Below are 27,106 nucleotides of genomic sequence, written 5' to 3'. Positions count from 1 at the left end.
TCCACTTTGTTTCTGGAAGCTTACAATGTCTCTTTTCAGTTTGGGAGCGAGAAAAATGTGTATCAGTACAGTTTAGGAATCCAATGTTTTTCCCCAAAAAAAGAAAAAGTACTTTCTAAAAAAAAAAATTCACCTGAAGGCAGTCCCCTTCACCTCCTTTTGCAAATGCTGTTCTATTAAAAATAGAATTGTTATTATTCTAAAGCCCTACATGCCTTGGGATCCATGAGGGATCACCTTTTTCCAAGAGTCTCTACCAACTAAGTCAAGCAGAACGTGCATATGCTGCAGTCAATCAAAGAAGGTTGGCTGATGGGGACTAGAAGATGGGCTTTTTTCTCAGTGGCATCGTCCCTTCGGAGATCAGAATGGCCCCAGCCCTGTTAGTCTTTCATAAGGCCTTAAAAACCTGGGTATGTTTCAAAGCCTGGGGCGCTGAATGTGTCAAGGGCTCCATTTCCTGGCTATATTGCTAACAGGCCAAATAGCTTGGTCTAGTGTATCTTAAATTGGAGGTTCTCAGTGGCTAAGACGCTGAGCTTGTCAATTGAAAGGTCGGCAGTTCAGTGGTTCGAATCCCTAGTGCCACGTAATGGGGTGAGCTCCCGTTACATGTCCCAGCTTCTGCCAACCTAGCAGTTCGAAAGCACGTAAAAAATGCAAGTAGAAAAATAGGGACCACCTTTGGTGGGAAGGTAACAGCTTTCCATGCGCTTTTGGCATTTAGTCATGCCAGCCACATGACCACGGAGACGTCTTCGGACAGCGCTGGCTCTTCGGCTTTGAAACGGAGATGAGCACCACCCCCTAGAGTCAGGAACGACTAGCACATATGCGAGGGGAACCTTTATCTTTACCTTACTGTTTTTATTGCTTTAAAATGTTTTTTAAATGTTTAATTGTAGTATATTTTCTGAACTCTAATCGCCCAGTGACTAAAAAGGGAGGTCATAGAAATTGAACAAACAAACAAACAAACAAATAAATAAACTCCATCTCAGAGAGATATAGACTGGACCACCTTCTGGCACTGAATACTGTAGAGGAATACCTGGAACTAATGAAGCCTTGAGCTTGATACAAATACTGAATATTAAGAGTCTCTTTCAGTAGTGTTGGAAGATATTAGCTCCTACTGTTAAATATAAAGCCAGGCTTGGTTGTGCCACTTTTGCTTCGTATCCATGGGCATATGCTGGCCTCCATTAGTTTGTTCAATCAATGAATAAATCACTGTAGTTGTTTTCACTATATCAAGCTACACTCCCTGAAGTGGATGATATACCAGCTGGGTGTGGAAGAATCATTTCTGAAAAATGCAATTCCCTGTAGAGACATGGCATGCTCAAGCATTTCTGTTCAATTACGGTCAAAAGGAGTCTCCTTCCTTCCTTGTACAGTCTTTTTCCATCTGATATCATGATTACACAGAAGTATCCCAAGGTTCCAGTTTGTGGCATGAATCCAGAATATATATATGTACTGTATTATCTCTGAGCAGCTTATTCCCTGTGCTATTATACTGTTAGGCAGCAATCTCACGCATGTTGGGAAGTTAATTTAAATGCAGCTGGATTTATTTCTGAACAGTTTGGAACATGTGCTGAGTGAACCCTCTACTATCACACACTCTCTCTGCCCTACTGCCCAACGGCAGAACCTTTCATTCACTGCAAATATTCTAAGGATAGATGTTAGGATGATGTTCCTGTTTAGACTTGGCATACCAGTGGCTTATAGCAACACACTTTCACAAGTGTTGAAATAAAATAGAGTGATTTTATAAACTGAAGAGCAGAAACGGCCATTTTCCTATCAGCAGTTTATAAAAATAAAAAAGATGAATAGAATTTCCCACCAGTTGGGAAAATGCCCTCAATCTTGTCCTTTCGAATGAATTACTCAGTATGTTCCCAAATCTTACTCACCGTACCTTAAAGTGTCTAGCAACGTCCAATATGATCATCTAAATTCTAAAATAACCAGACATATTGATCTGAAGCCCAGCTGCACTGGTCAAAAGAAGATGAAGCACATCCCCTTCACTCTCTGAGGGAACTGTGCTCCTCTGTTAATTACATTTTATGCCATGCCTCTCTGTAACCGGAGATTAATAGCTTCAAGAAAAATACTTGACAATCAGGAAGTGATTTACCACTTTTACTCAACAAAGACCCATCTGTTTTTTTTTTCTAAATTTCTCATGCTACAAGACTATTAAATGGTTGAGGGCGGAAATAAGAACTGGAGAGGTATTCCAGTGACCTGATCATTAAATAGGACCAGCAGATTATTTTTCCCAGCTACTTTTGTACCTCTCCTTTGGGATCTGCTGTTTCATGCATGAAGCAAGAGTGCTAAAAATACACAGGCTTTATTGGACCAGGGAAAGTCAACACAGAATGGAAGGCATGGGAAAGTTATCTATGTGTGATGCATTTACAAGTGCCTTGCCCTTATAAAAGATAATTTAAACACAGTTATTTGGTAGAAATGCAGGCCCCTTCAGATGTTACTTGCAGATAAGTAGGCCTATAGCTACCTCTTTTCAAATGTGCACCTACATTCTGGGTAAACATTCTGGGTCAATTGGCAGTAGTCAAGTCCATCGGTACTTATTTGAGTAGTGCTATTGGGCTTCATTTGATTAATTTTTTCATCCACAGCTTTCTTGAAAGGAAGGACCACATTATGACTTTTGTTCAAGGAAAATGCCCAGGGATCCAGGATGAGTGGGATCAATATTCTGGCCAAAAACAACTGCAGGCTAATTTTGAAAGTATCTGCATGAATAAAAATGGACCCAGAAAACATGCCTCAAAGATACCACAGTCTGAAGATAGGGGGAAAGAGCTATTTTATTTTCTGCCATGATTGATAGATAGATATAAATAAATAAATATACATACATACATAAATTCAGCTTTTCCCATTTCTTCCCCTAGATCTTAATCTGTATTAATCTCTTAATCTTAATCTCTTAAACATACCTCCTGCTGAAGTTTGTCCACCGCATTAGTCACACTCTCTTCTCCTTTTTTCCTATACTTCTTGATTATCGTGTTCCTCAGATTTTCCTTCAGCTCGTGGTTCAGCTATACAGAACAGGACATCAACAATGGGGACAGATATAAGATATAGCAATATGGTTCTTCAACCCAGTTGCCTGTGTAACAATTGTTACCAACTCTTCTGAGAGAATTTTAATGTAATACAAAATGGCTCCCAGAACTTGGAAGTCCAATTTGGCAAATATAAATTTGGCAAATTGTGCAAGGTGGATAGCTTGAAATGCTGCACAAACTGAATGCTCTAGAACAGGCTTCTTGAACAAGTGTCAGTCCAAAACTTGGACAGTAGTTCCCACCATCCACTACCCAACATGATCATTGGAGAAGGCTACTCAAGGTCTCCTCCAGCTTCTGAAGAAATGCTCATTGAATGTGTCAATATGTCCTGCTCCTGTTTCTTTTTTAATATATTGCAGGACAGCTCTGATCTTTCCTGCACATCCTGCCTCATGCTTTGCAAACCAAGTAAGACAAAGCACTTAACTTGGTTAGAACTCTAGAACTGAAACAGTTTTAAGACCCAGTACTCTTGGTTGCCTGGATTTACTTTTAGAAGTATATTGTTGGCACTGAGAGCTACAAGTGCTTATTCAAATGATTCCCCCACACCTGAAAGAAAACAGCACTACCTTATATGTTGGAAGCAAAGAATGGTTTCATCTAACGGAGAACCAGTAACTCATCAAGTTGAACAAGACCCATTATTTTTATTAACTCTATCAGCCAAGGTAATTTGAACTATAGACGTCAACTGCCCAATGTACAACTTTGCTGTCTAAACTAGTACATTGTTATGCAAGCATTTGTGGAGAGAAGCATATCTGGAAAAAAGCCAAGGTCAAGATTTTGCATCATCAACTCAGCAATAAGCCTTAAACCCCACTTGTCCAATCAGGTAGCATATCACCTTGGCTATGTCCAGATCACGTTTTTATTTGGAAACCAAAGGTTGTGAAGTTTTAGAGCAGAAAAATCAGGAAAAAAAATTGCAAAACAGAATACCTTAACAATACTAGAAGAAAACATTTTAAAAGCCCCTCCATTAATCCATGCCATGCAGAAAAACAAAAGCCGATTTACCTGTGGGTTGATAGGGGAAAACTGCAGCATCAGAAAGAGGCAGCAAAAATAAACACACACACACAGAGTTTATAGGCATTTTGGAAGAAAGCGCCAGCGAGGGAAGAAATACAAAAGGCAACACAAAAGACCAATTCCTTGAGTCTTTGAGAGGACAGAAAGTTTGCCAAAGAAAAACTAGCAGAGGGAGAAAATGAAGCTTACAAAACCAAGATGATTCTCACATTAAAAATCCCCAAAGAGTGAAGATCTCAACATGCCATGCCTTCTCCCCTTTCCCTGTCCCCATCATCAATGCTTGCCATGCATTCCTTTAGCTTCCAGTCCATTTTCACATACAGGTAATACCTCAGATTCTGCAACCTGCAAACTTCACAAGGGATGGGATCAGGATTTTCTAGTGATTCCAGCACTACTGCATTTTATTTCACTAGCATTCAGCCTACTTATCTTTTCAACACCTGACATTTTAATGCTGCTAATCCCTGTATAAATCATAGGATTTTTATAATCCATATTTGAATTATATTCGAACCTAATGTGACAGTTCAGAGTCCTAAATCAAGCCATGACCAAATTATTAAGCACCTACAGGTGGCAAACCTCCATGCTTTTCCACCTGACCTGATCCATTGCACTGCATTTGCTGGAAAAAGCTAATGTGGAATTGTGTAATTTGTGATTTAGCATGCTGCGGAAACCTGAACATTTGTGTTAGCTTGCCCAAATTAGTTTATTAGTTTGGGCACAGCTTGTTACACAAGCAAAGACACCAGGCAAACAGGATTTAGATTGTTGTGTGAACCAAAACAATTGTGTCAGGTCTTCTTTTCAGGTCACATTCAAGTTAAGGCTGGTTTATTTCTTAAGTAGTAAAACTGTTGCAAACTCACTCTCTGGGATGCCAAAAAACCCACTATTGATTAGATCAGCAGTCTCTACATTTATTATGAAAACATGCATCAATCAGGACAATATTAAAAATGAAGCGAGTTTCACAGACATCCATCTCTGGGATTCTATGTACTTGCAGTTGAATGTGGATATTGCAAAATATATAATGAGACACTTAGGAGTTTAAAAACAGATCTAGGTGTCACCCATTCACATCTTCATTCCTCCCCGTTTCTTAGCTCTCTGGGCTTAGTATAGACTATGTGAATAGTCAAAGAGATATTGCAGTGACAATCACCTTTTGTTAGTAATAAGATAAAGTGTTAAGAACTATAGAATCAAATGGATGGTTAGTTATTCCATTTTATACTACAGCATCAAAAGAGAAGAGAACAAGGCAATGTACATTCCAATATTTGCATTCCAAGCACAGATGTAATAAGCAGAATATTCTCCTAGATGGTATTCTCACAATTCATGAAAATGGCTTCAGACCAACTCATTCCCGATCAATTTCATGTTATATTAAATTGGCCAATGGTGCATTGGTTAGAATGAAGCATTTGCAGGCTGGCTCTGCCCACTGCCAGGAGTTCGATCCTGACCAGCTCAAAGCTGACTCAGTTTTCCATCCTTCTGAGGACCCAGATTGTTGGGGGGAATATGCTGACTCTGCAAACTGCACAGAGAGTGCTGTAAAACACTATGAAGTGGTATGTAAGTCTAAGTCTAAGTGCTATTGCTATTGTGGAATAGGATGATGCAACTACATGTCAGAAGCTTAACTTGGTGCTGGGTTTTTGTTTTCAATGTTTATAGTTTTAATATGGTCTTAATGTTGTTTTATTATTGATACTGTTTTAATTCTCGATTGGAAGCCTACCAGAATTTGATATAAGATGGGCAGCTATGTAAATAGTTTAAATAATAAATGGATCTGGTGGTAAGGATCTTCCCAGGTGTGTGCATGGGTGAACTACTGAAATGCTCTAAATCATTTAGAGCAACGTTTTACGCTCCTGGTTTACTAAAATTTACTGCATCATAAAAGTTGCCTTACTTGGGCCAATGGCTGTACATCAATGCCTACATATGAATTTTATAATCAAATGCATTTTTATTGTAGCACTGGAACAAAGCTAATGAAAGAAGTGTTTGCACTACAGTTTCAAATCATAGCATGGCCCTTGAGACACACTGAGTGCCCAGATGCCAATCCCTTGTTCATTGTAGGTTTGCACAAATCTGTAGCCTAGGAGGTTCTATGCATAACAGATGTGCTTACAGGGTTTTGTGGAAAGAAGCCAAAAAGCCCCATGACTACCACTGTCACAGTAGTGCTGGCTCACAGTAGACAAGAATGAGTAGATCTCTGTAGACAAATATTCATTGTGTTGAGAAGACCTGCAGGGAATGAAATGTAGCCTGTTTACCGATCACCCCCTTTTCTCTTGTTACCTACCTGCTGGTAATAGACACAGGCCAGGATTCCAGCAATTATCTCAAGCAGGAAGATGCAGAGTAGTAGTACAAAATACTAAAGAAACAAAATGAACAAAGAAATTAAAGCAGCGCATTGTACACTATGGGATTTACTTTGCCTATAAAAATATAGTATTGACAAAACAAGCAGACTTAGCTACCTAACGTTGAAGACAAAGCAGAGGCAAAGCAGGGAAACAGTAACAGGCATGATGCACTCCTGGCCAAGAGGAAGTGGATTTGGAGGTTGCTCCTGATTTGGGGGCTTATCAGCCAACTGCTCTATCTAGGAGTGGAAGAATGGCTTTCAACTTTCAGAGCTAGTTATTTTATGAAATGCTCAGAACAAGTTGCACAAAGTACACTTTACTCAGAAGTGGAACAAGCATCCACCTTGTCTAGAAGGTAGCTTTCTTGATACATTATTTGATAGCTTTCTTGATAAATTAAGGGGGAAGACAAAAACAGGTCTTCGCTGCCGTATAAATTCACCAAAATGAGATTTGTTTGGTTTAGCACATTTCAAAATTACAGCCCTTGTGCTTTATTCCATAAATCATAATTAACTAAAGCATGGCTTTTGACATTAAACCTTTGTCTACTGTGTGGCAATGGTTTTCCAAAATAATAGGTGAGAGTTCATTTGCAGCCCTGCTAGCCAAGATCCTTTCAATGAGTCTGGGGACCGATCCGTAGAATTTCTGTGTGTAAAGCATGTGCTCTACCACTAAATTATATTCCCTTACCCATTGCTTTCACAGCTGTGACTCCTACGCCTCTTGCCAATACTACTTGTTTTGAAATGCAACCCCTCCAGCTGACATCAGTAAAAACTCATCACAAGCTTGTTAGATGATGGTGGAATGCTTAATTGCTCAGGGCAGAAAACATTTTGAAATAGCTGAGCTTCTTGTGGCTCCTAACAGTACCGAAAGTCAACAAAATGTAGGCAAGCACTTTGGGCTGAATTATCAGCTGTGAATTTCACAAAAGAATAAAGGAGATAAACTTTTTTTATTTTAAAGATCCAACTACTTAGCAATCTCTAAAAACATTCAGAACAGATTAACACTAACTCTGATGTGAGGCTTAAAACTGGTCATGTAGACATCTCCAACAGGCACACCAGAAAAAGGGACAAATTGAGAAGTCAGGGAACAAGCAACTACATGACTTTGACTCAAAAGGGCAAGAGGAACAGGCCCAGGATATAAAACTAGAGACTAAAAGAAAGAGGAAGAAAGAGAGGACCAAATTTGAAAGTGCTGCTATACAGATAACTTCTTCATATTTATGAGTTCCTAATCTTCTGAAATAAATCTGCTTACCCAACTTCTCTTTGCTTGGGAATGTGGAGTTAGGAGGGAGTTTAACTGCCATACCTCGTATAAAGTCCCCCCGCCCTCACTCATAGGGATACGACTGATCCCGGACCTCCGAACCTTTCGCCGGGCTCTGAAAACGTTCCTATTTCGGCAAGCCGGGCTGGCTTAAAATTTTTTATTGGTGAATTTTATGGGTAAGGGGTTTTAAATTGGGGAAAGCCATTAGGGATTTAATTTTGTTTTAAATGTATTTTAATGTTTATACTGTATGTTTTTTAATCTTGGCTGTTCACCGCCCCGAGTCCTTCGGGAGAGGGGGCGGTATAAAAATTTTAAAAATAAATAAATAAATAAATAATAAATAGGATAAAGCTATGGCTACAGATCTGGGGATCAGAAGAATCACTTGCTCTAGTATCAGTATTAAGGTGCAGTCCAGTTAATCAAGACAATGAACCAATTCTAGCCCAACAGGTGGCAAGGAATTTGCCACAATAGTAGCTCTAGTCACACTTCCTGCTCAAATCCTCATAAACTGTTGCTGCTGAAGTAGCCCTCTGAAGTCAAACTTCTGCTACTCTGCCTGAAAGGAAGAACAACTGAGCAGGTTCATTACCTTCCTGTAGTAATTACCCATTGCTTTGAGGGTTTTCCCATCAACCCTTTTCAGGATTTATAATTGACATGATGGCTAAGAGACCAACAAAACCAGCTATCTTATCCCCAGGCTTAGACATCTCCAATTTATGACATTCTTGGGAGCTATGCTCAACAATCCTGTCAAACATACGTACAGTATACTTACTCAATTCATGCCTCTACAGATTTGTCATTTCGGACCACTTACACTTATCACTCATGACTGCTCCCTGTTGCTTTTTGGCTGTCTTCTACCAGAGCTCTCACGTTTACTCCAGGACATGTAAACTGCTCAGGGCCTCTTCAAGGATTCCTCAGGCCATTCAAGGCCTATTACAAGCACTCCAACTGTCACCATCAGGGACTCTCCACACTGCTAACAATATTTCTTCCCTCCACATGAACATCAAAAAAGTTGGATCCAGGTTGATGGACCATTTCCCATTCCTGCATATTCTTTTGCCTTTGGTCTATAGCTTCCCCACATTCAGAAGATATGTCTTGCTTTCCATCCTATGTTCTGGAATGCCTCCCTTGCTCCCTATGCCAGTCTGTTCCCTTTATCCCTGAGATCTCTAACTAAGTGGAGGAAGAGGTTAACTAAAAGAACTGAAGGGGTGAAGTTTTTTTTTTAATAACTCTAACTGTAAAAGAAATGCAACTCCCCTGGCTTGAAATACCCAACTTAAAAGAAACAAAGGAGAAGGTAGAAGGGAGGAGACTTTGTCAGTTCCAACTGAAAAAAAAAAAAAAAACAGAGATGGAAGGAAGGACATCCTCCAGTTCCCCCAAATCAGAAGAAAGCATCCACAGGGTCAGGTGACAGGAAAGGTAGAAACAGAGGTAGTATAAAGATAAAGCTGATGAGATGAAAATCTTTTATTCTTATAGCGTCAGCACTTCATCCAAGCGTCAACCATAAATCTCCCTCAAGGAACTCAGATCCTCATTCAAGAATTAGCAGGACAAGGCAACATACATTGATGTTATTGTAGAAACAAGTATCCCTAATAACAAGGAAGTTCAGTTATCGCCAATCAAGCAATCAAGCTCTCTATTTAATAACAGCGTGTAGATAGAATTATTAAACCTCCCCCATCTTACACAATAATGGACCTGCTTATTCATTATATCATGTATGCTGATCTCAGTGTCTTTGCTTCTGGTCATCAGCCTGCACATTTGCCACAGCAAGTCCTTTAGCTAAACAGGGGTAAATAGTCAAGAATTCAAAGTCAGGAATTGAGCAAACATGGCCTTTGACTCAGAAATTCAAGAGGAGAAGCCCAGGTCTTAAATTTGAGGACTAACATATAAAGAAGGCAGGACTTGAGGGCACTGTTAGACTAAAAACTTCTTCGCATTTATGGCTTTTTTGCTATTTATCCAGCCTTCTTGCATTTGCTTGAAATGCACAGTAGGGAGTAAGATTTAATGACGGCGTCTACTGTGATGCTTTGACAATTGGAGTGCTTCATGTTCCAGATACCATAACACATTGCACCACTGAATCTATTATAACTTGCTTTTAATTAAGCACATAGTTAACTCTGATTAATTTAAATAAAACTTGGATTCAAATGTTCAAAAGACTACCACCAGCTTTATTCATCCTTCCATGTATAAGCAGTGCTTTGGATTCAGGATACTGAATAGTCTTTCACAGAGAGTTTAGGGAAGATAAAACGCAGTTCTTTTAAGAAAACAGATTTAATGCCACAAAACGTGAACAATCTCCCAGAGGGAAGCAATTCAAAGACGTATTAGAGCAGATTACTTCTTCTTCTGCAATGATGGTACTCTCTTTGTAGCTCAATTTCTAACATTGTTGGTCCAAACAATTTGCTGCCTAAAGCAAAGGACAAGGTAACAACAACCTACATTCATTTCTTTACATACAGAGCTGTCTGGACAGCTGGCTAAGTTCAACACTAGAGATGGATGAACTTCCTCTTTCTGCACTATAAGGCAGTAGAGTAATTTAGAAATAAAAGAGTGGACTTTATGAGATACACATCTTTGTCTTTCAACACACTCTAGTTCCTAGTTTCTCATTTTGCCTAGTAGTACAGCCAGCCTTCATCTCAACAATTCGGCCACTAAAGAAAACAGACAACTCAGCTATGACACATTGGTGGTACTACTGCTGCATGTCTCACATTTCCTGGAGCCTCCTGCTTCAACAATGGGAACTCACAGCATGCCCAGTATGTCTGATTTGATGCTGGACCACTTATATCAACCAAAAGTGACCTGCTATGTGTAGCACCTCTAGGATAAAAACAGCCTGGGAAGAATTGCCCATGCGCTGACATCTTCAAGTTAGATTACTGCGGTAGATTATACATGAAGTCATTCTTGCTAAATACTCAAGAATTGAAGTTAGTTGTGAGGTAGAACTGGGACACTAGAATGTCTGTCTTCTGGCAGCAGAGACAAAGCTCCAATGGTTTCTAGTTTGACCCTGGACAAAATTCAAATTGCTGATACTTATCCTTCGATCCCCTTATAACTTCCATCTGCCCTCTGCTATTTTAACCTGCCTTGGCCCCTAAATTACATCTAGATCCCCTTGCCTTAAAAAGAAAATCAGATTCTGATGGAAGCAAGTATCCTTCACTGGCTAGCCACGTCCAGTTCCTGCAACCGTTCATCGTATGTTTTAGCCTCCAGTCCCCTAATATTATTTGAGCATTTAATATTTCATCCAGTATTAAATGACAATACTAATTTAAGCTTAATATTTTTATTTCATATGTATTTTATGACTAAGCACAACAGATTTATTTTTCTCCATTACACTCACAATGTGAGGCTAGCTGAGTTATGAACAAAATCATCCCAAAGTCACCCAATGAGCTACTGTGGCTAAGGGAAGACTAGATCCTCAGTCTCCCCACATCTAGTCCAATATCTTAGCCGTCTCCCTATACTGGTTCTTAAGTGTTATATGCTATGTTGTTTTAAGATAATGGACTTCATTAAAAATATTATGAAACAGTTGTGTTGGTTATTGTAGTTGTTGCAGTGTTTCTTAATTTCCTCTTAGTTTCTAATTTTATTCTGGCTAATTTTATTTGGGGGGGGGGGTTCCACCCTTTAATTTATACATTGGTCCATACTAGTAGTAAACACAATTGAAGACTAAAACCTAAACACATTTATTCAGTTAAAAACCTTGTTTCCCTGAAAATAAGATCCTGTCTTATATTTTTTTGAACCCCAAAATAAATGCTTGGCCTTATTTTCAGGGAAGTCTTATTTTGGGGCGTGAGGGGCAAGACGGGGGTCCTTCGCTGTCTTACCTGATTTCCAGCTCTGTCTCCCTAACCAGATGAAATGGCGGGGCCAGCTGCGCATGCATTTAAATATTTTTGGGGAGGGCTTATTTTCAGAGGGTGCTTATTTTAGCGCACGCGCTCAAAAGCCCGATTGGGGATTTTTATTTTCAGGGAAACAGGGTAATAAACCTCAAACTTTTTTTTTTCTCTTGGCTGATCTCAGCCCTTCACATCCCACAAAGTTTGTTGAAGCCTTGACCATCTGTGTGCTGGACAAGATGTCCTTTCATACCACAGGCACGAGTAAACAAAGAGAGAGCTAGCTAACTCAAGACTGGACTTCATACTAAAAGGAGTTGCAAATAGAACAAAAACACGCCTTAACCCACAGGTCACTTTTGGAAACAGAATAAGTAATGTTACTGACGTCATCCTTCTAGCAGCTGAGATCTTTAAAAAAGAAACAACTCGCCAATGAGCTAGAAAACTGATTCTTATGCTTGTATTCCTGAAGTTCTCCTCCTCTGATGTACACATATGGCCCAATTAAATTATATTTTTCTTTCCATTAAGAGATGATTAGAGCCAATGGTTCCCAAATTAAACAGGACACAGCTGTTTCTTTTGTAGAACATCAAAGGTCAGTAATGCTCTTCTCAAATGTGATGCCTTCTAAATATGTTGACCGAGAACTGTGATCATCCTCTGCCAGCAGGAGAAAGACTGATCTATAGAATCACAACAAATCCTTGTCAGTTGTGATCTAGCAATTGACATAGTAGGAATTGAGATCTGCATCTGGCACTTGCAGATATCTCTCAACTGTTTGCTAGCCTTCTTGCTATATGCTAGATTTTACTTTTGATATTTTTAAAAATAATATTTAAATAGAATTTTTAAAAGGAAGCCAGCAAGTTGTAAAGTACAATTCTCTTTTTTGCAAGAACAGACTTGGGTCTACAAAAGTCCCAAGTATTTTTTAAAACAAACAAACAAACAAACAAACAAACAAACAAACAAACAAACAAACTGATTCTAGAGTTAGTTTGGTATAGTAGTTAAGGCACCAAGCTAGAAAGCAGAAGACTGAGTTCTAGTCCTGCTTTAGACACAAGACAAGTTGGTGACCTTGAGCCAGTCATTCTCTCTCAGCCCTAGAAAGGAGGTAATGGCAAACCACTTCTGAAAAACTTTGCCAAGAAAATTGCAGGGATTAGTCCAGGCAATCTCCCGGTGTCAATACTGACCAGAAGGTGTGTACGCACGCACACAGACACAGACACACAAACCTGACTGTAGCCCAATCTTTGTCAACTCCCTCCCAGAAAAGACCAACATCACACCCTATTATGAATGCTTAAATGTGGATGACAATTTATCAAAGTTATAACTGACAGAGGGAAAAATATGGGAAAAAATTCCATCAGGTCATTATTGAGGTGAGCTAGAAGGGAGGAAGAATGCCTATCAATAGGTTTAAGTTTTGCAGTGGGAGAATTTTGAGTTTATTTTGAACTTACAGATATGAGGAACATGCCTAATATCACTAAGATGCAAGTCGAAACTTAGTCATTGTGGCCATTAAAAGAGTTGCCAACCCATTTTATAGGGATCATAAAGACTTCCCCCTCAACAGCCTGCTCTTGGAATGGCAACAAGTGACTTACACAGCAATTGGGAGGGGGGCAGGAGAAGAAATGGAGGGGATTCATCATCAGAGGTAAAGGAAGAAAATGTATTTTGAAGTCTGTGCCTTCTTTCCAAGGCATTTGATACCAGATTTGAATCATTAAGCCCACAAGAGACCCACTCGTCCTTTGATGTTCACTCATCACGGTGGGCCATCATATCCATTCATCTTAATGTTCAATAAGAAAGAAATGGGAATATACAAGTGCACAGCTCTTTATTCTAATCACAGAGATGCTTGAAATATGGGCTGAGCTCAGACTTGGCAGAAACAGCTGAAGCCAAAGCCAGCCAGGCCAAATGAACTGCTGGCCCCAAATCAGGAGACAATCGACCTGTCACAGCCAGCCACTTAGAGCAGAAAATGCAGAAACAAACAGCTCTTTTCTTCCCCGAAAGAGAAGTATTAGTTTTCTATGGCAAAACAACCTAAAAGACTGTACCAACTTTTAATCTGTAATTTTTGGCTTTGGGGAAGAGAAACAAACAGGGATAATTTTCCAACACAGGGAGTTCTTGTGTGCAGCCAGAGTGGAATGGCCTGGCTTGCAAACCACGTCCAACACCAACATCTTCTGAAGCTGCTAGAAGAACTTCAAAAATATCCTCAAGGGTGACTTGATCTTTAAACTATAACAACCTTTCCCCCAACATGGCACCCTCCAAATGCTTTGGGCCAAAGCTCTCAGAATACCTCTCTTTTGCCCTGCTCTTTGTCATATCATATGTATAGAAAAAGGACAGCAACACAACCAATTCGGTACATTTGTTTTTTTCTCTATCAAAAAAAGATGCAAGTTTTTCCCACCGAATAATTTTGCTGGAGCAAAACTGATCTGTATTTTGCTGTTCCATATTTAGAATTTCCTATAATATATGAACTAAAATAAACTAACACAGAAACAGTAGTTGTTTTTTTGAGCTGTCCCAAATCTGGGTTTCTTTTCTAATTTAGCTTGCCCTTCGTCTGACTAAACACGTTCCCCTTCGCTTTCTGCGTTCCAGATGTAGTCCATTTAAATAAGAGAAACTCACCACTTTCAGCAGGCTCCGTTGTTCCCTGAAGGTTGCACAGCAACCCAATATGCCAGTAATCATGACAACAGCACCTGCCACCACCAGAATGTAGGCTGTTGCCAGGTATATATTGGACTGCAAGAGACTAATGTAGTCACTCTTCTCAGCTAGGGTCCAGATGCCCACTGCCATCACAGCTCCGCCTGCCAGCTAAAGAGGGAGAGAGAAACACATACAGGATGAGTGAAAGATATCTGCATTCAAATGTCCCAGAACCACCTTGTCTAATTTTCTTCAAACTGGTGTCATCCACATGCACTGGACTGTGTCTAGAAATTGTGGGTATTATAGCATAGCTTATTTCAACCTTGGCAACTTTAAGAGTTTTAGATTTGAATTCCCGGAATATGTCTAAGCATTTTTTTTCACTTTCACTTTTCTCTGGGTTATATGATTAGGAATTTATCCAATCAAGAAATCAAAACTAAGCATTTTGTAAAGAGCTTAGAATGCCTGGCAAAGGCAATAATGTTTCTTGGTGAATATAAAAGGACATAAACCTCAATTTAGGAAACTGTATCTGAACCACACAAGCACAGAAACAATTCATTACATAGCCTGAACACAAAAACCCCATATATTTGTGTTTCAAGGACCTTCCAATATGTTATCTCCTAAATGTTATCTCGAACCCCATTATTAAGCTTTTGAAACTCTTTTGGTGGGCTTCCAGGCTATGCAGCATGGAGTTCAAACAAGGAAAAAAGAAGGTAACTCCTAATCCAGTGCAGGGATTTAAACCAGTGACTTAAGTTCAGGGGGAAAAAATTATCTTCTGTACAAATGAAAGTTTCAGATGCCACCTTCCTCAATCACCAATTACTTGTCATTTTTAGAAAATTGCAGCCCTCTGAGCAGAAAAGGTACATACACGCTAAGGCAAATGATTGCCTGAATACCTTATCTCAGTCATTCTTAAAAACAGAATAAAGGCAGATCAATATCATGCATTTATTAGATTTATGTCGCCTTTCCTCTAAAGCAGGGGTGTCAAACTCAAGGCCTGGAGTCGGATCCAGCCTGCGAGGTACTTAGATCTGGCCCGCGGGGCCACCCTGGAAACAATGAAGGACTGGCCTGTGGTGCTTCTGCCAGCAAAAATGGCCCCCCTAGCTCCATTTTTGGCTGCCATGGCCTCCTGCAACCAGTGTGCGGCCCTCCCGAGCTCCATTTTTGCTGACAGAGCACTCAGGCCTCCACAGGCGGCCCTGATAGAAGTGACCTTGAACTGGCCACACCCACTTTGGCCATGCCCATCCCGCCCCCCTGAGGTCAAACACAACCCCAATGCAGCCCTGAAGGAAATTGAGTTTAACACCCCTACTGTAAAGGCTCAAGGCAACATACATAACTCCCTCCTTCCATTTTTTTTTCAATAGCAAGTGGAGATGGCTGAGAGTGGACTTGGACCTGGGTCTTTGCAATCCAAATCTAACACTCTAGCCCACAGTACTACATTAGATTAACTTTAATTACGCTTCCCTCCCCAAAAAAACCCCCTAGATTTACAGCATGATGCAGGAAAGTACCCCAAATAGCAGTTCCTTACCCAGAAGAAGAAGTTGAAGATGAACAGCAGGTATTTGAGACAGATGGTCATACATGTCTCCTTGCTTTCACTGTATTCACGCATGGTCACAAATCAACAGAACTGTAAAGGAAGAAGAAAGCAAAACATCAAACCCATGAAGAAGCCTTTCTTTCTGTGTTTTATTTTGTGCAAGCATGATCATTCTGCATTTCTCTACACAATGACAACCCAGCTGGCATGGCTGCAATACACCATATAGGAAATATGTTAGGGAAAGAATGCAGAGCATGCTTGTGGGACTCTTTTACCGACAGTGACCATAGGGAGGGTCTGCATTTCCTTCTATAACAAAATAATACAGTGCGTTGTGTGTACGTTTCTGCTCTCCTCTTCTATTGTTTCTGCATACGTTTGTGTTATGCTGGAAATTGCAGGCACTCAAACACATTTACAAGAGACAGGCAGACTCAGGATCATCCACATGGCAACCAGTGGTGGGATCCTGCCAGGTTAACAACCAGTTCGGTGACTGATGTGCACGCGTGCACAACTTTATGAAAACTTACTTTTCATGTTACTGCTGGGGAGTAACACAGCTGAGGTGCGGCAATCCACTCTGCTGTGCAAATCAGCTGAGAAGATATAAGTCAGTAAAGCACAGAGGCAGACGGGTGGGCAAACCTGATCATTGGAGTGAACCAGTTTGCTCCCAGCTGATCGTCGGAGCTACCGGTTCACCTGAACCAGTCCGGACCGGTAGAATCCTACCCCTGATGGCAACCTTTCACTGATGGTCTCCTGTGGGTAGTTTTCTCTAAAGGAAGCCAAATTAAAACTCCCTTTCCAAGTTTTATGCCTTTCTCCACTTTGGCCATGATGAGGGCTGAGAGTTCTGTCACAGGTTTTAGTAAATTATGACCAGCATCTTGAATTCTTACCAGAAGGCTATATACACACAAGTGAGAGAAAGAGAGCAAATGTATAAGAATGTGCTCTCTTAGGTTTCAATAAAGGAGAACATTTGTAGTTCAGGGTTGAAATAAGAAGTTCTTCGGATTCTCTGAGCTTGCTTGTTTTCCTGCAGATGTTTTATTACCCTAACTAGGTAATATCACTAGCACTGATAGTGTTACCTGATTAGGATAATGAAACGTCTGCAAGAAAACAAGCAAGTTCACAGAGCATCAAGGACCCCTTTACATGGGTGTTTCAAGTTAAAGAGGCACTCTGGATTGAATATAAATAGGAGTTTGCACTACAAACACTCCCCCCCCCCCCCAGTTTTGGTCTCTCACATTTAGAAAGCTCTTCTGTCTCCCCAGAACATGGGACATTTTTCTGAAGAAAAAAATGGGAATGCTTTCATCTCTACTCCAATCAGTTCCTTTTGCCCAACTGCACAAGTAGAGAGCAAATGATTTTTCTCTTAGGACAGGTGACGGCATAATTGGCAGAGGATCTTATTCACAAACAAAAGGAAAGACTGGGAGATGACTGCATGCACCCAAGATAGTATCAGGGACAGAATGCTCCAGTCTTGGCTTGCTGTCAACCCAGTCATCATGAAACATGTCTGTGCTCCCCTTATGCATCCCTTCACATTCCAGTATCCTACTTCTATTAGGCTTCCCAGAGATTTATTGCTTGTAAATAGTGAGAGATTTACTGTTCCCAGGACATACAGGATAGAACTGTTGTCAAGCCCCATATAATTAACCAATCTAAGAAGCAAGAAAACCATGGCTTTCAGGAAGGCATCATTAAGGCTAAGATGAGATAAAAACATCCCTATTTTTCAAACGGCAAATTCTCAGCCAGACTTACAGCAAGTTAATTAAGGTGGAATGTCTTCAAAACATCCCCATAAACTGTCATATTTGGTTTGTTATTTTCTCTTCTCCCCTAAACTTTCTTCCTCTTCACTTCCTTCCTACAGTAACTAACTGTGGGAACTATCACTAACTATTTAGTGGTATCAATCACAAGGAGTATATAATTTCAAAATGACATGGGGGGCAAATAAATTCAATAAATAAATTACATTAAAACATAAACTGGCTTTACCTTTACGGAAATATCAACTAAAAACATTGGAACCAACACTCCAGAATCTCCAAACTGCCAGGAATTAAAAATAGTTCTTTCCAGAGGAAAATCTTTAAACCCAGCCAACCCTACATTTCAGTCTATTTTTTTCTTCTGAGCATCATAAGAGCATCATAAGAAATGAGATTTCAGATATGATCCGATGTTACTGCAAACTGCTCCACTTCTATTACTGCTTCCCCATTTTTATCACAGGAAACAATTCAGCACTTCAAGAGATAGTTATGTTCCTTCTAAATTTCCAGAAGCTTGTAAAATCAGTGGGATTTCACAGACAGTTTTAAAAGGCACTAACTGGTTTTAATGCTGTAGCCAAAAAGCAGCTGGAAATTCAAAAAGCAGCATGATTAATGCCCCGTTAATGGGCAGTGAATCATGGAACTATCACTGCTCTCTCCAGTTGTCCTGGCCAGAAAGCAGCATTTCAGAGTATAGCAAGACTGTTCTTGCAATGAAACTGGCAAGCCACTGGGAATACTATTAGAACCAATCATGCTCTTTTGGTAATTCTATCTTTGCAGGTTCATGCTTTCCTTTGACATCAGCTGGAACAAACTCACTTTTTCATGGTGCACTGGAGATGCAAAGTTGATTAATCTTTAGGTAGAAAAATTGGCATTTGTAGGCACCTTCCTTAGTGCCCATTGGGTTCCTTGGTCTCCTGAAGTTATAGCACAGTGCTAGCCTCTTACAAAATATTTATGCCAGAAGCACTTTTTTAAAAAAGAGGTGGGTGGGTGGCTATAGTTCAGTGCTTTGTTTGGAAGTGTGTCTATTTGCATGAGCAAAAGTGGAAAGCTGGGATGTTAGAAAACATTGTGAAGGGACTAGATAGGGAGAACAACAGCAGCTGTTTTCTAATAAATTGGCATCCTGTATTGAACATGCCTCCTGGGATGCCAATTTAGTGCACAGGAAAGTTTCATTGTAGATGTTTTGTGAGAACATCAGTGGTGGTTTCAAATTTTTTTACTACCGATTCTGTGGGTGTGGCTTGGTGGGCATGGCATGGCTTGGTGGGCGTGGCATGGTGGGCATGTAAAATCTCCATTCCCATCCCACTCCAGGGGAAGGATACTGTAAAATCTCCATTCCCTCCCACTCCAGGGGAAGGTTACTGCAAAATCCCCATTTCCTCCTGATCAGCTGGGACTCGGGAGGCAGAGAATAAATGGGGGCGGGGCCAGTCAGAGGTGGTATTTACCGGTTCTCTGAACTACTCAAAATTTACGCTACCGGTTCTCCAGAACCGGTCAGAACCTGCTGAAACCCACCTCTGAACAACATGCTCTTAACATTCCAAAGATTGAAAATTTGAAAAGATTCTCCATCTCTTAGCTAGCACTACAGTTCTGTATGCACCTCAGTTATCTTTCTGATATCAGAATTTGCATGCACTTCTTCCAAGGAAATGTGGATTTTTCAATACTGCATAAATGAATTAGACAACCTAAACAAGAGGTTAATATGTTTCTTCTAGGGCCTCTTGTTCTACTTCTGCTAAAAGCCATGCTCATGATTCCTGGAAATTACAGTATGCTCATACCTGACTATTTGAGTTTCTCTATGTTATGGCTTTGTCTGCACAATGCTTACAAAATTAATCCAAACAATTAATTAATCTTGCCATTCCCTCCAAGCTTATGGGAAAGGAAATTGAAAATGGAAATGACAAATCTGGAGGGAAACTCCTCTGCAGAGGTGGGGTGGTTCATCCATATATCCAAATTATGCCCTGCTTTCTCACCCAGATTATGGTTGATTTTTAGTCCCAGCAAAACATTGGAGTCAAGCCAATCTTCTGCTGCAGATTTCATGTTGGGACCAAAGAATTGAAAGAGGTCCCAGACAACTGTTCCAACCTGTCCTTCTGAGAAGGACAACTGAGCCATCAGCCATCAGATGATCCACAAAAGATAGCTCTCTAGGGGAACCTGCAATATCTTGATGGCTTGCATTTCATTCTAAAACACCATCTTCTCATCCAGCCCACAAAGGTTGATTTATCAGCTCAATGGCACAAGCTCATGCAAACTGTAACATGCAGAAGTATCTGGAGCCATTCATACATATTTCAAGATATGCATCACCAAGAAAGGCTGCAAACATCCTGCAGGCAACACTTTCTTGTTATTTAGACATACGTGCAAAGAGACTCCAATAAAATACCAGCTGGTTTCTTGCAGTTATGCACAGGTGCATGGCAGAATCATTCAGCCAAAGCAAGCCAGAGAGAGGAGTTAGGAAGAAAATACATCCATAGTTCATTGCATAGTTATTACTAATCTTCTTTGAGGAGTTCTGCATAAGGGCTTTTCATAAAGCATTTCTATCTAAGATTCCAACACCTATTAGACTGATACATTTCAAAACAGTTTGTTCAACTTAATAGGTACACCAAAGATTTTTTAAAAATCATTAAAATATTTTAAGAAGCAAACATCAAATACTACCGTAATACTATAATAATCCTCTTCTGCACTGAAATCAAGATAAAAGGCCATTTTCAGTGTTATGTCTGCTGAGGCTTTATATCTATGAATTGGGAACCTGATCTCTTTCTTCAAAAGGACTCAATTTTTCCAAGTTGAAATCCATTTATTTTAACTGATTCCAAGCCTAATAGCACCGCTTGTCTCATAATAGCAAAATGCTGAGGCTATAGTATATAGTGGGTTTTTGACTAGTCACACCTGGTTGGCACAAGAGACCAGCAATTGCATACAGATAAGTGAAGTTGCAGGCAAAGAAACAAGGGCTTAGAATTAGATGATTCCTCCGATTCCTCTAACTCCGTGATGGCGAACCTATGGTACGTGTGCCAGAGGTGGCACGCAGCGCTCTCTCTGATGGCACACAAGCCGTCACCCCAGTTCAGCTCTACTGCACAAGCGCACACGCCTCCCTCCGGCCAGCTGGTCTTTGGGTCTCTGCCATGCATGTGCGGGGGGCGGAGGCGTGCACATGCACGGGGGGGGCGCATGCTGGGGGCCATGTGCATGCATGGTGGGTGGGGTGCATGTGCAGGCCCCCCACGTGCATTGTATTTGGGGGGGTTCGGGCATGCGCACTTTGGGCATTCAGCCTGGAAAAGGTTAGCCATCACTGCTCTAACTCCTCCCCTCCCTCCCTCCCTTCATTTCACTCTTAGCTCTACAAAAAGGGTGCATCTTTCCCACTCCTCAGCCTTCCTTTACTAAGGAAGTATTATTTACTAATAGCTTTTTAACTAACCAATTCAGTAGAATACAAGTTTTGTAATATCATTCTGAGAAAATAGCATTGTGAATTTCCCCCTTTTCTGTGGCAGGATAAAATGCTAATAATTAAAAACACACAACATATACACAGACAAAAAAAACCTGCTGGCTATTAACTTGAGCTTATTCACATCAATCTACCAATGTTAAATATAGTTTAGGTGCACTTTAAGGAAGGAGAGACTAAGAGAAAAATATACCTCAGGGATAAGGAAACAAAAATAAAAGCTTAAAAGCTATTCAGTAGCAGATTTATTGAGGCACCTACACTCATTTGGTAAAAAATTATCTCATCGATGGCAAGTTCCAGCAGTCTCTTTTTGCCTTATGCCACTTAATTATAGGGTTTTGTTCTCAAGAATACTGTAAACCAGAGGTGTCAAACTTGCGGCCTGTGGGCCGGATGCATCACGTGCTTGCCCTGGCAGCCATCCGGTTTAGCAAAAGGGGGAAAAATCCCGATACATCATGTGACGATGCGAGTTTGACACCTCTGCTGTAAGCCATCTTGAAGCTGGGGGGAAAAGGGAGTAGATGGGTTCATGCTTGCTAATCAAAACACGCTATCCTCTGGCAACGTGTGAGCCCAGAGACTGTCCCAAGGCATACTGTAGATGCAAAATTGGGTAGAACACCTGTCAAACTAGAATTTTCTCTTACCTCGCATATGCTAAGCACTGAATTATTAATTATAAACAAGAATCTCAACAAAGTCATCTGCTCACATCATCACTCTCTTTTATAATTATAACCATCTTTATACTCACACTCCTTGCCCTTCACACTTGTCTCAACTTGTATGGTAATAAAGAAAGCAGCTCCTGAAGCTATTTCTTTGTAGCCTATCTTGAGGCTAGATCTAAACCCAAAGCGGGAGTTTAGGAAATAGAGGTAAAATAAATCTTATGTAGATTTAGAAGCTACAGCTCATGCAAAACAAGAGCATAATAAACACTGCTCTCCAGAAATATTACAGCCTTGTTCCTCCAGTTTTAGGAATAATAAAAAGCTTAATTGTTGCCCAGAGCCTTAGAAATGGGCAATTACTATTCCTTTTTGTGGCAGTGGGAGGAAGCTCTTGATAATATAAAAGTTTCTTGCTAAACTTTCCTAGCAGAAAACAGTTTACATCAGCCTTCCACAACCAGATGCCCTTCAAATTTATTGGATATCCGTTTGAAAATTGAGGGGTCCTTGATGCTTTCTGAGCTTGTTTTCTTGTAGATATTTCATTACCTAAACTAGATATCATCATCAGTGCTAGTCAACAATGTTACCTAGTTTGGGTAATGAAACCTTTGCCAGAAAACAAGCAAGATCAGAGAGCACCAAGGGCCCCTCTTGGCAACCCTGAGCTACAAATATTCTCCTTTATTTGTTTGAAAATTCTCAAGCAGTATGATTTGTGTACAAGTCTGCTTTCCTAATGTACTAGACTACAGTTCTTATTATCCTATGGCTATTCTGGCCATGAACACATCTGGGTGTCATCGGACTGGGAGAGTGTGATATGTGGTTTTATTCTGTAAGTCTCCTTCAGCTTTTCCAAGACAGGCAAACTAGACATTTACTAAGCGAAAGAAATGTCAATTTTCCAATTAGGGGGGAAATGCATCACTGTATTTCACAGCCAGGGCATAAGATAAAGGCTACAAAATATTTCATGGAAGAAATTCCAGATGGATGGAACTAGTCCTCAGCCAAGCAGCTAAGTGAATATATTACAGTGCATTAAAACACTTATCCAAGTCCTAGTCAATGCAGGTAGGGTAGGGTAGGGTAGGGTAGAGTAGGGTAGGGTAGGGTAGGGTAGGGTAGGGTAGAGTAGAGTAGAGTAGAGTAGAGTAGAGTAGAGTAGAGTAGAATAGAATAGAATAGAATAGAATAGAATAGAATAGAATAGAATAGAACAGAACAGAACAGAACAGAACAGAACAGAACAGAACAGAACAGAACAGAACAGAACAGAACAGAAGAGTTGGAAGGGATCTTGGAGGTCTTCTAGTCCAACCCCTGCTTAGGCAGGAAACCCTATACCACTTCAGACAATGGTTATCCAACATCTTCTTAAAAACTTCCAGTGTTGGAGCATTCACAACTTCACAATAACAAGCTGTTCCACTGATTGTTCTGTCAGGAAATTTCTCCTTAGTTCTAAGTTGCTTCTCTCATTGATTAGTTTTCACCCATTGCTTCTTGTCCTACCAGGTATCCATATTGTTTTAGGAAGCTCATAATTCATATTATGCTCATGACAGAGCACATGATATCCAATGTGCCCTCTCTATTTCTTGGCCAAATAAATATTTTGCATGATTACTCCACAACTTCCACAAGAGTGATTTTCCATATGGCTGGCGGGGGTGGGGATGAAGAAAAGTTAGAAAGGGTTCTTTGAATCAAGCTTCCTTGATAAATAAATAGCAATAGCAGTTTGAGTTATATGCCACTTCAGAGTGCTTTACAGCCCTCACTAAGCGGTTTACAGAGTCAGCATATTTCCCCCAACAACCTGGGTCCTCATTTTACTGATCTTGGAAGGGTGGAGGGCTGAGTTAATCTTGAACTGGTCAGGATCGAATTCCTGGCAGTGGGCAGTCAGCCTGCAATTCTAACCACTACGCCACCATGGCTCAGTATATAGTTGAAATGAATAAAAAAAAAACCCTAGGAAACCATCATTCTTCATTTTATTTTTGGGTAGGAAAGTCTGATGCTTTGACTTACAGCATGGCAGTTTCACTTCTTTTTTTGGAACTCAATGCTTTATATTGCAAATGGTCAAGTGGGGCAGGGAGTTTGGTGATCATGAAGAGAGATGCCTGGAGGCCCAAGGTTGTCATACTGGGGGTCTCCAACCCTACTCCGTCCCTGTAAAAGCTGTGGGGGGGGGGAATTCTTCCTACAAAAAACAAATATCTTTCATTTTACAAATGAACATTGTGTACAGTTCCCTTTGCGTTTGGCAGACTTAGACCAGATTAAAAAGAGCTTTTTTCTAGGGCCTTGTTGTCACTTCACTGAAAGATGCGAGCCCTTCATTTCTTATTGTTCCCTCATTCATCTCAGTGGTTGCTGAAGTGGCTCCTGTGAATCAATCACACAAAAAGCTTTTAGAATGAAACCATTATATTCTGTACACTGGCACTCCCATCAGCTGGTTGGCTGCTTTCCTAATATAAACGTAACAGAGCTGCCTGCCCCTTTGGAGGTTTCTTGCTAACACTTTTTTCCTGATATGTTTTTGTTGGAGCGTGTCTGACATGCACAAGATTCTCCCCATCTGATATACAAAAGCATGCAGCCTGCCCTATCTTAACTTAGACATTTAAAATTTTCACTGGATAACTGGTTCTCTATAAGTGCATAACTGAGATTTTTTTTTTAAAAAAAAAAACTTTAAAAGATTCTGAATAAAAATCCTTTCAACTGTTTGCCTCATATTGTCAGTAATCTATTGGCTTTTTTTCTCCCAATCCTTTCCTAGGGCTCAATTCTAAGACTCCATAGAAAATATATAATGAGTATTTTGAGGAAAATAACTATGATGGTAGCGTTATAAATGAACTCTTGCAACATTGTGACTATCCTAATATTTCTTGGTATAAGATGAGCTATCAAAGGCAGATGGAGGAACATGTAAAAGGAAAACAGATCTCTGGACATGCTCGTCCACCTTCTCAGTAGTTATTAGAAATATAGCCCACTGGATTTTTTACTATCAAATAAAAAGAAATTGGGGCAGGGGGAATCACGAAGGCTGGAGTTCAAAATGGGACTCTTATGATGCTTTTAAAGCAAGTATCAAAGAAACATGACAACTGTTTCAAGAAAGAAGCAGAATTCTGTTCACTTTATTGTTTAATCAAATCAAAACAAATTTTGCCCCTTTGGATTGGGTAGAAAGACCATCTCCAGAGATCATAATTGTGAAACCAAAGAGGTTGAGAATGGCATATTACAATGGAGACTAGATGATTAGAGTTTCTCTTCTATCTGGAGAGAACCAAAATCTGAGGGTATGTTAATGACCACCAGTGCTAGATATGCAGAGAGTAGAGTCCATAAATTAGATTGAGGAAATCTTACTAAATTACTGTCTTTTAAAAAAAATGTACCCAGAAGCTTATTGCTAACCAATGCAGCTCTTGAAACAGAAATGTTACATGGTCACACAGAGGAATGCCGGTAACTGTCCAGGATGTAGCTTCTGAGTGATCTTCAAGAGAAATCCCAGGTAGAGCACATTGCAGTAATCCAGACAAGAGACAAAGGATCAGTATATGTGAGTAAGGCCTCTTGATCCAGAAATGGATACAACTGGAGCCCAAGATGCATTTGTGCAAATGCCTTCTGAACTGCAGTTAACACCTGTTCTTTTATGTAGTTTTTTGTCAATGCCACATAGAAATACAATTTCAAGAGTGTCACCTGTACCCACACAGAATTATTTATTGTGATATGACTTGGAACAGCCAATACTTACCTCTGTGTAACATCACAATATCTGCACCGTTTGTCACTCTCCTTTAAAACTGGGTTTAAAATTCTGTTCCAGAGGCTCAATTCAGCCTCTCAATTGTTCATATAATGGTCAAAGAGTGACCCTTGATGAAAATCAAGCAGCTCAAGTCAATTTTAACTTCTGGTGTCTTTGTGGAAATAGTCATGTAGTTTCCTCAGTTGCAATATAGAAATGATTGGCCACTGCAGGATATTTTTATCTATTTTTCACTGTAGAGAGTAGCCCTAGTATCTTTTCGTGGTCTTCAATCAAAGTATTAACAAGGATCCAGCCTCTTTAAATGTACAGATCACCAAAGGTTCAGCTAAGTTTAATTTCTAGTACTTTTTCCCTCAGAAATCATGTACTGGAGGGCATTTCCAGGTATGGTTGGCATCCATGACCAAAAACACATCCGCTCAATTCCATCAATTATTTTGTTGGGTTTCTAATTTTAATCATCTCCATTTCAATGTTGTTGTTTTTTCCATTTTTAAACATCTGTTTTTACATACAGTAGAACCTCTGGTCACGAACGCCTTCTGATCCCAAGCAAATTGGATTCCAACCCAAAAAATTCAGATTTTTTTTTTTTCGCAGCAGATTTCCTCTTCCGTGCCATATTTTTTGTACGCGCCAAATTTCCAAAATTAGGTTCAGGTCATGACCAAATCAAGTTGCAACCAAAGTTATGGAACAAATTATGGTCGTGATCAGAGGTTCTACTGTATATGCATTTTTTTTAACTGACTACTGCACACTGCTCTCATGTCAGTTCTCGTGCGATGGGTGGTTATATAAATGTAATAAATAAATAACAATAAGGGGTAAATGAAGGATGTATCTTACACTGAGGAAACAAGAAATCCAGGTTTCCCTCTAACTTTCCTGGCTAAATCTCTTTTCCATCTTTTCCAGGCAGCCTCTATCTAAATTCTATTTGTATGTTCTATTATCTTTGACAATTATCCCTTGTTAGGAAGGATTGCCTAAATAATTTTCCTCAAAATTCTGTCTTATAAAGATAAACTCATCTGCAATTGTGTGTCCAAACCCCTCCCCCCATCCCCACAATTTGTTTCTTAATCTTAATTCAATCCAAGTCCGCATTTTTCCATGTTGTGCAGCTTCCTACTTTGGATAAAATCCAAAATCTGAGGCCTGGAT

General features: G+C 40.1%; 1 protein-coding gene across 1 annotated transcript in view; it reads right to left on the bottom strand.

The window, feature by feature from the left end:
* CD151 (CD151 molecule (Raph blood group)) overlaps window positions 1–27,106 on the bottom strand; it is a 44,132-nt gene that overhangs the window by 8,852 nt on the left and 8,174 nt on the right. Inside the window, exons 2-5 of the mRNA XM_070932791.1 lie at window positions 16,088–16,189; window positions 14,497–14,688; window positions 6,508–6,582; window positions 2,991–3,095 (exon numbers count right to left, since the gene is read on the bottom strand). Coding sequence (XP_070788892.1) covers window positions 2,991–3,095; window positions 6,508–6,582; window positions 14,497–14,688; window positions 16,088–16,171 — 456 coding nt within the window. The 5' untranslated portion in view covers window positions 16,172–16,189. The remainder of the gene's footprint in view (window positions 1–2,990; window positions 3,096–6,507; window positions 6,583–14,496; window positions 14,689–16,087; window positions 16,190–27,106) is intronic.

Source organism: Pituophis catenifer, unplaced genomic scaffold (genome assembly GCF_029215685.1).
Source record: "Pituophis catenifer annectens isolate HBS135680 unplaced genomic scaffold, rPitCat1.0.hap2 SCAF_1, whole genome shotgun sequence".
In the NCBI taxonomy this organism is placed as follows: domain Eukaryota; kingdom Metazoa; phylum Chordata; class Lepidosauria; order Squamata; family Colubridae; genus Pituophis; species Pituophis catenifer.
This window is presented reverse-complemented; position numbering and strand designations above follow the sequence as displayed.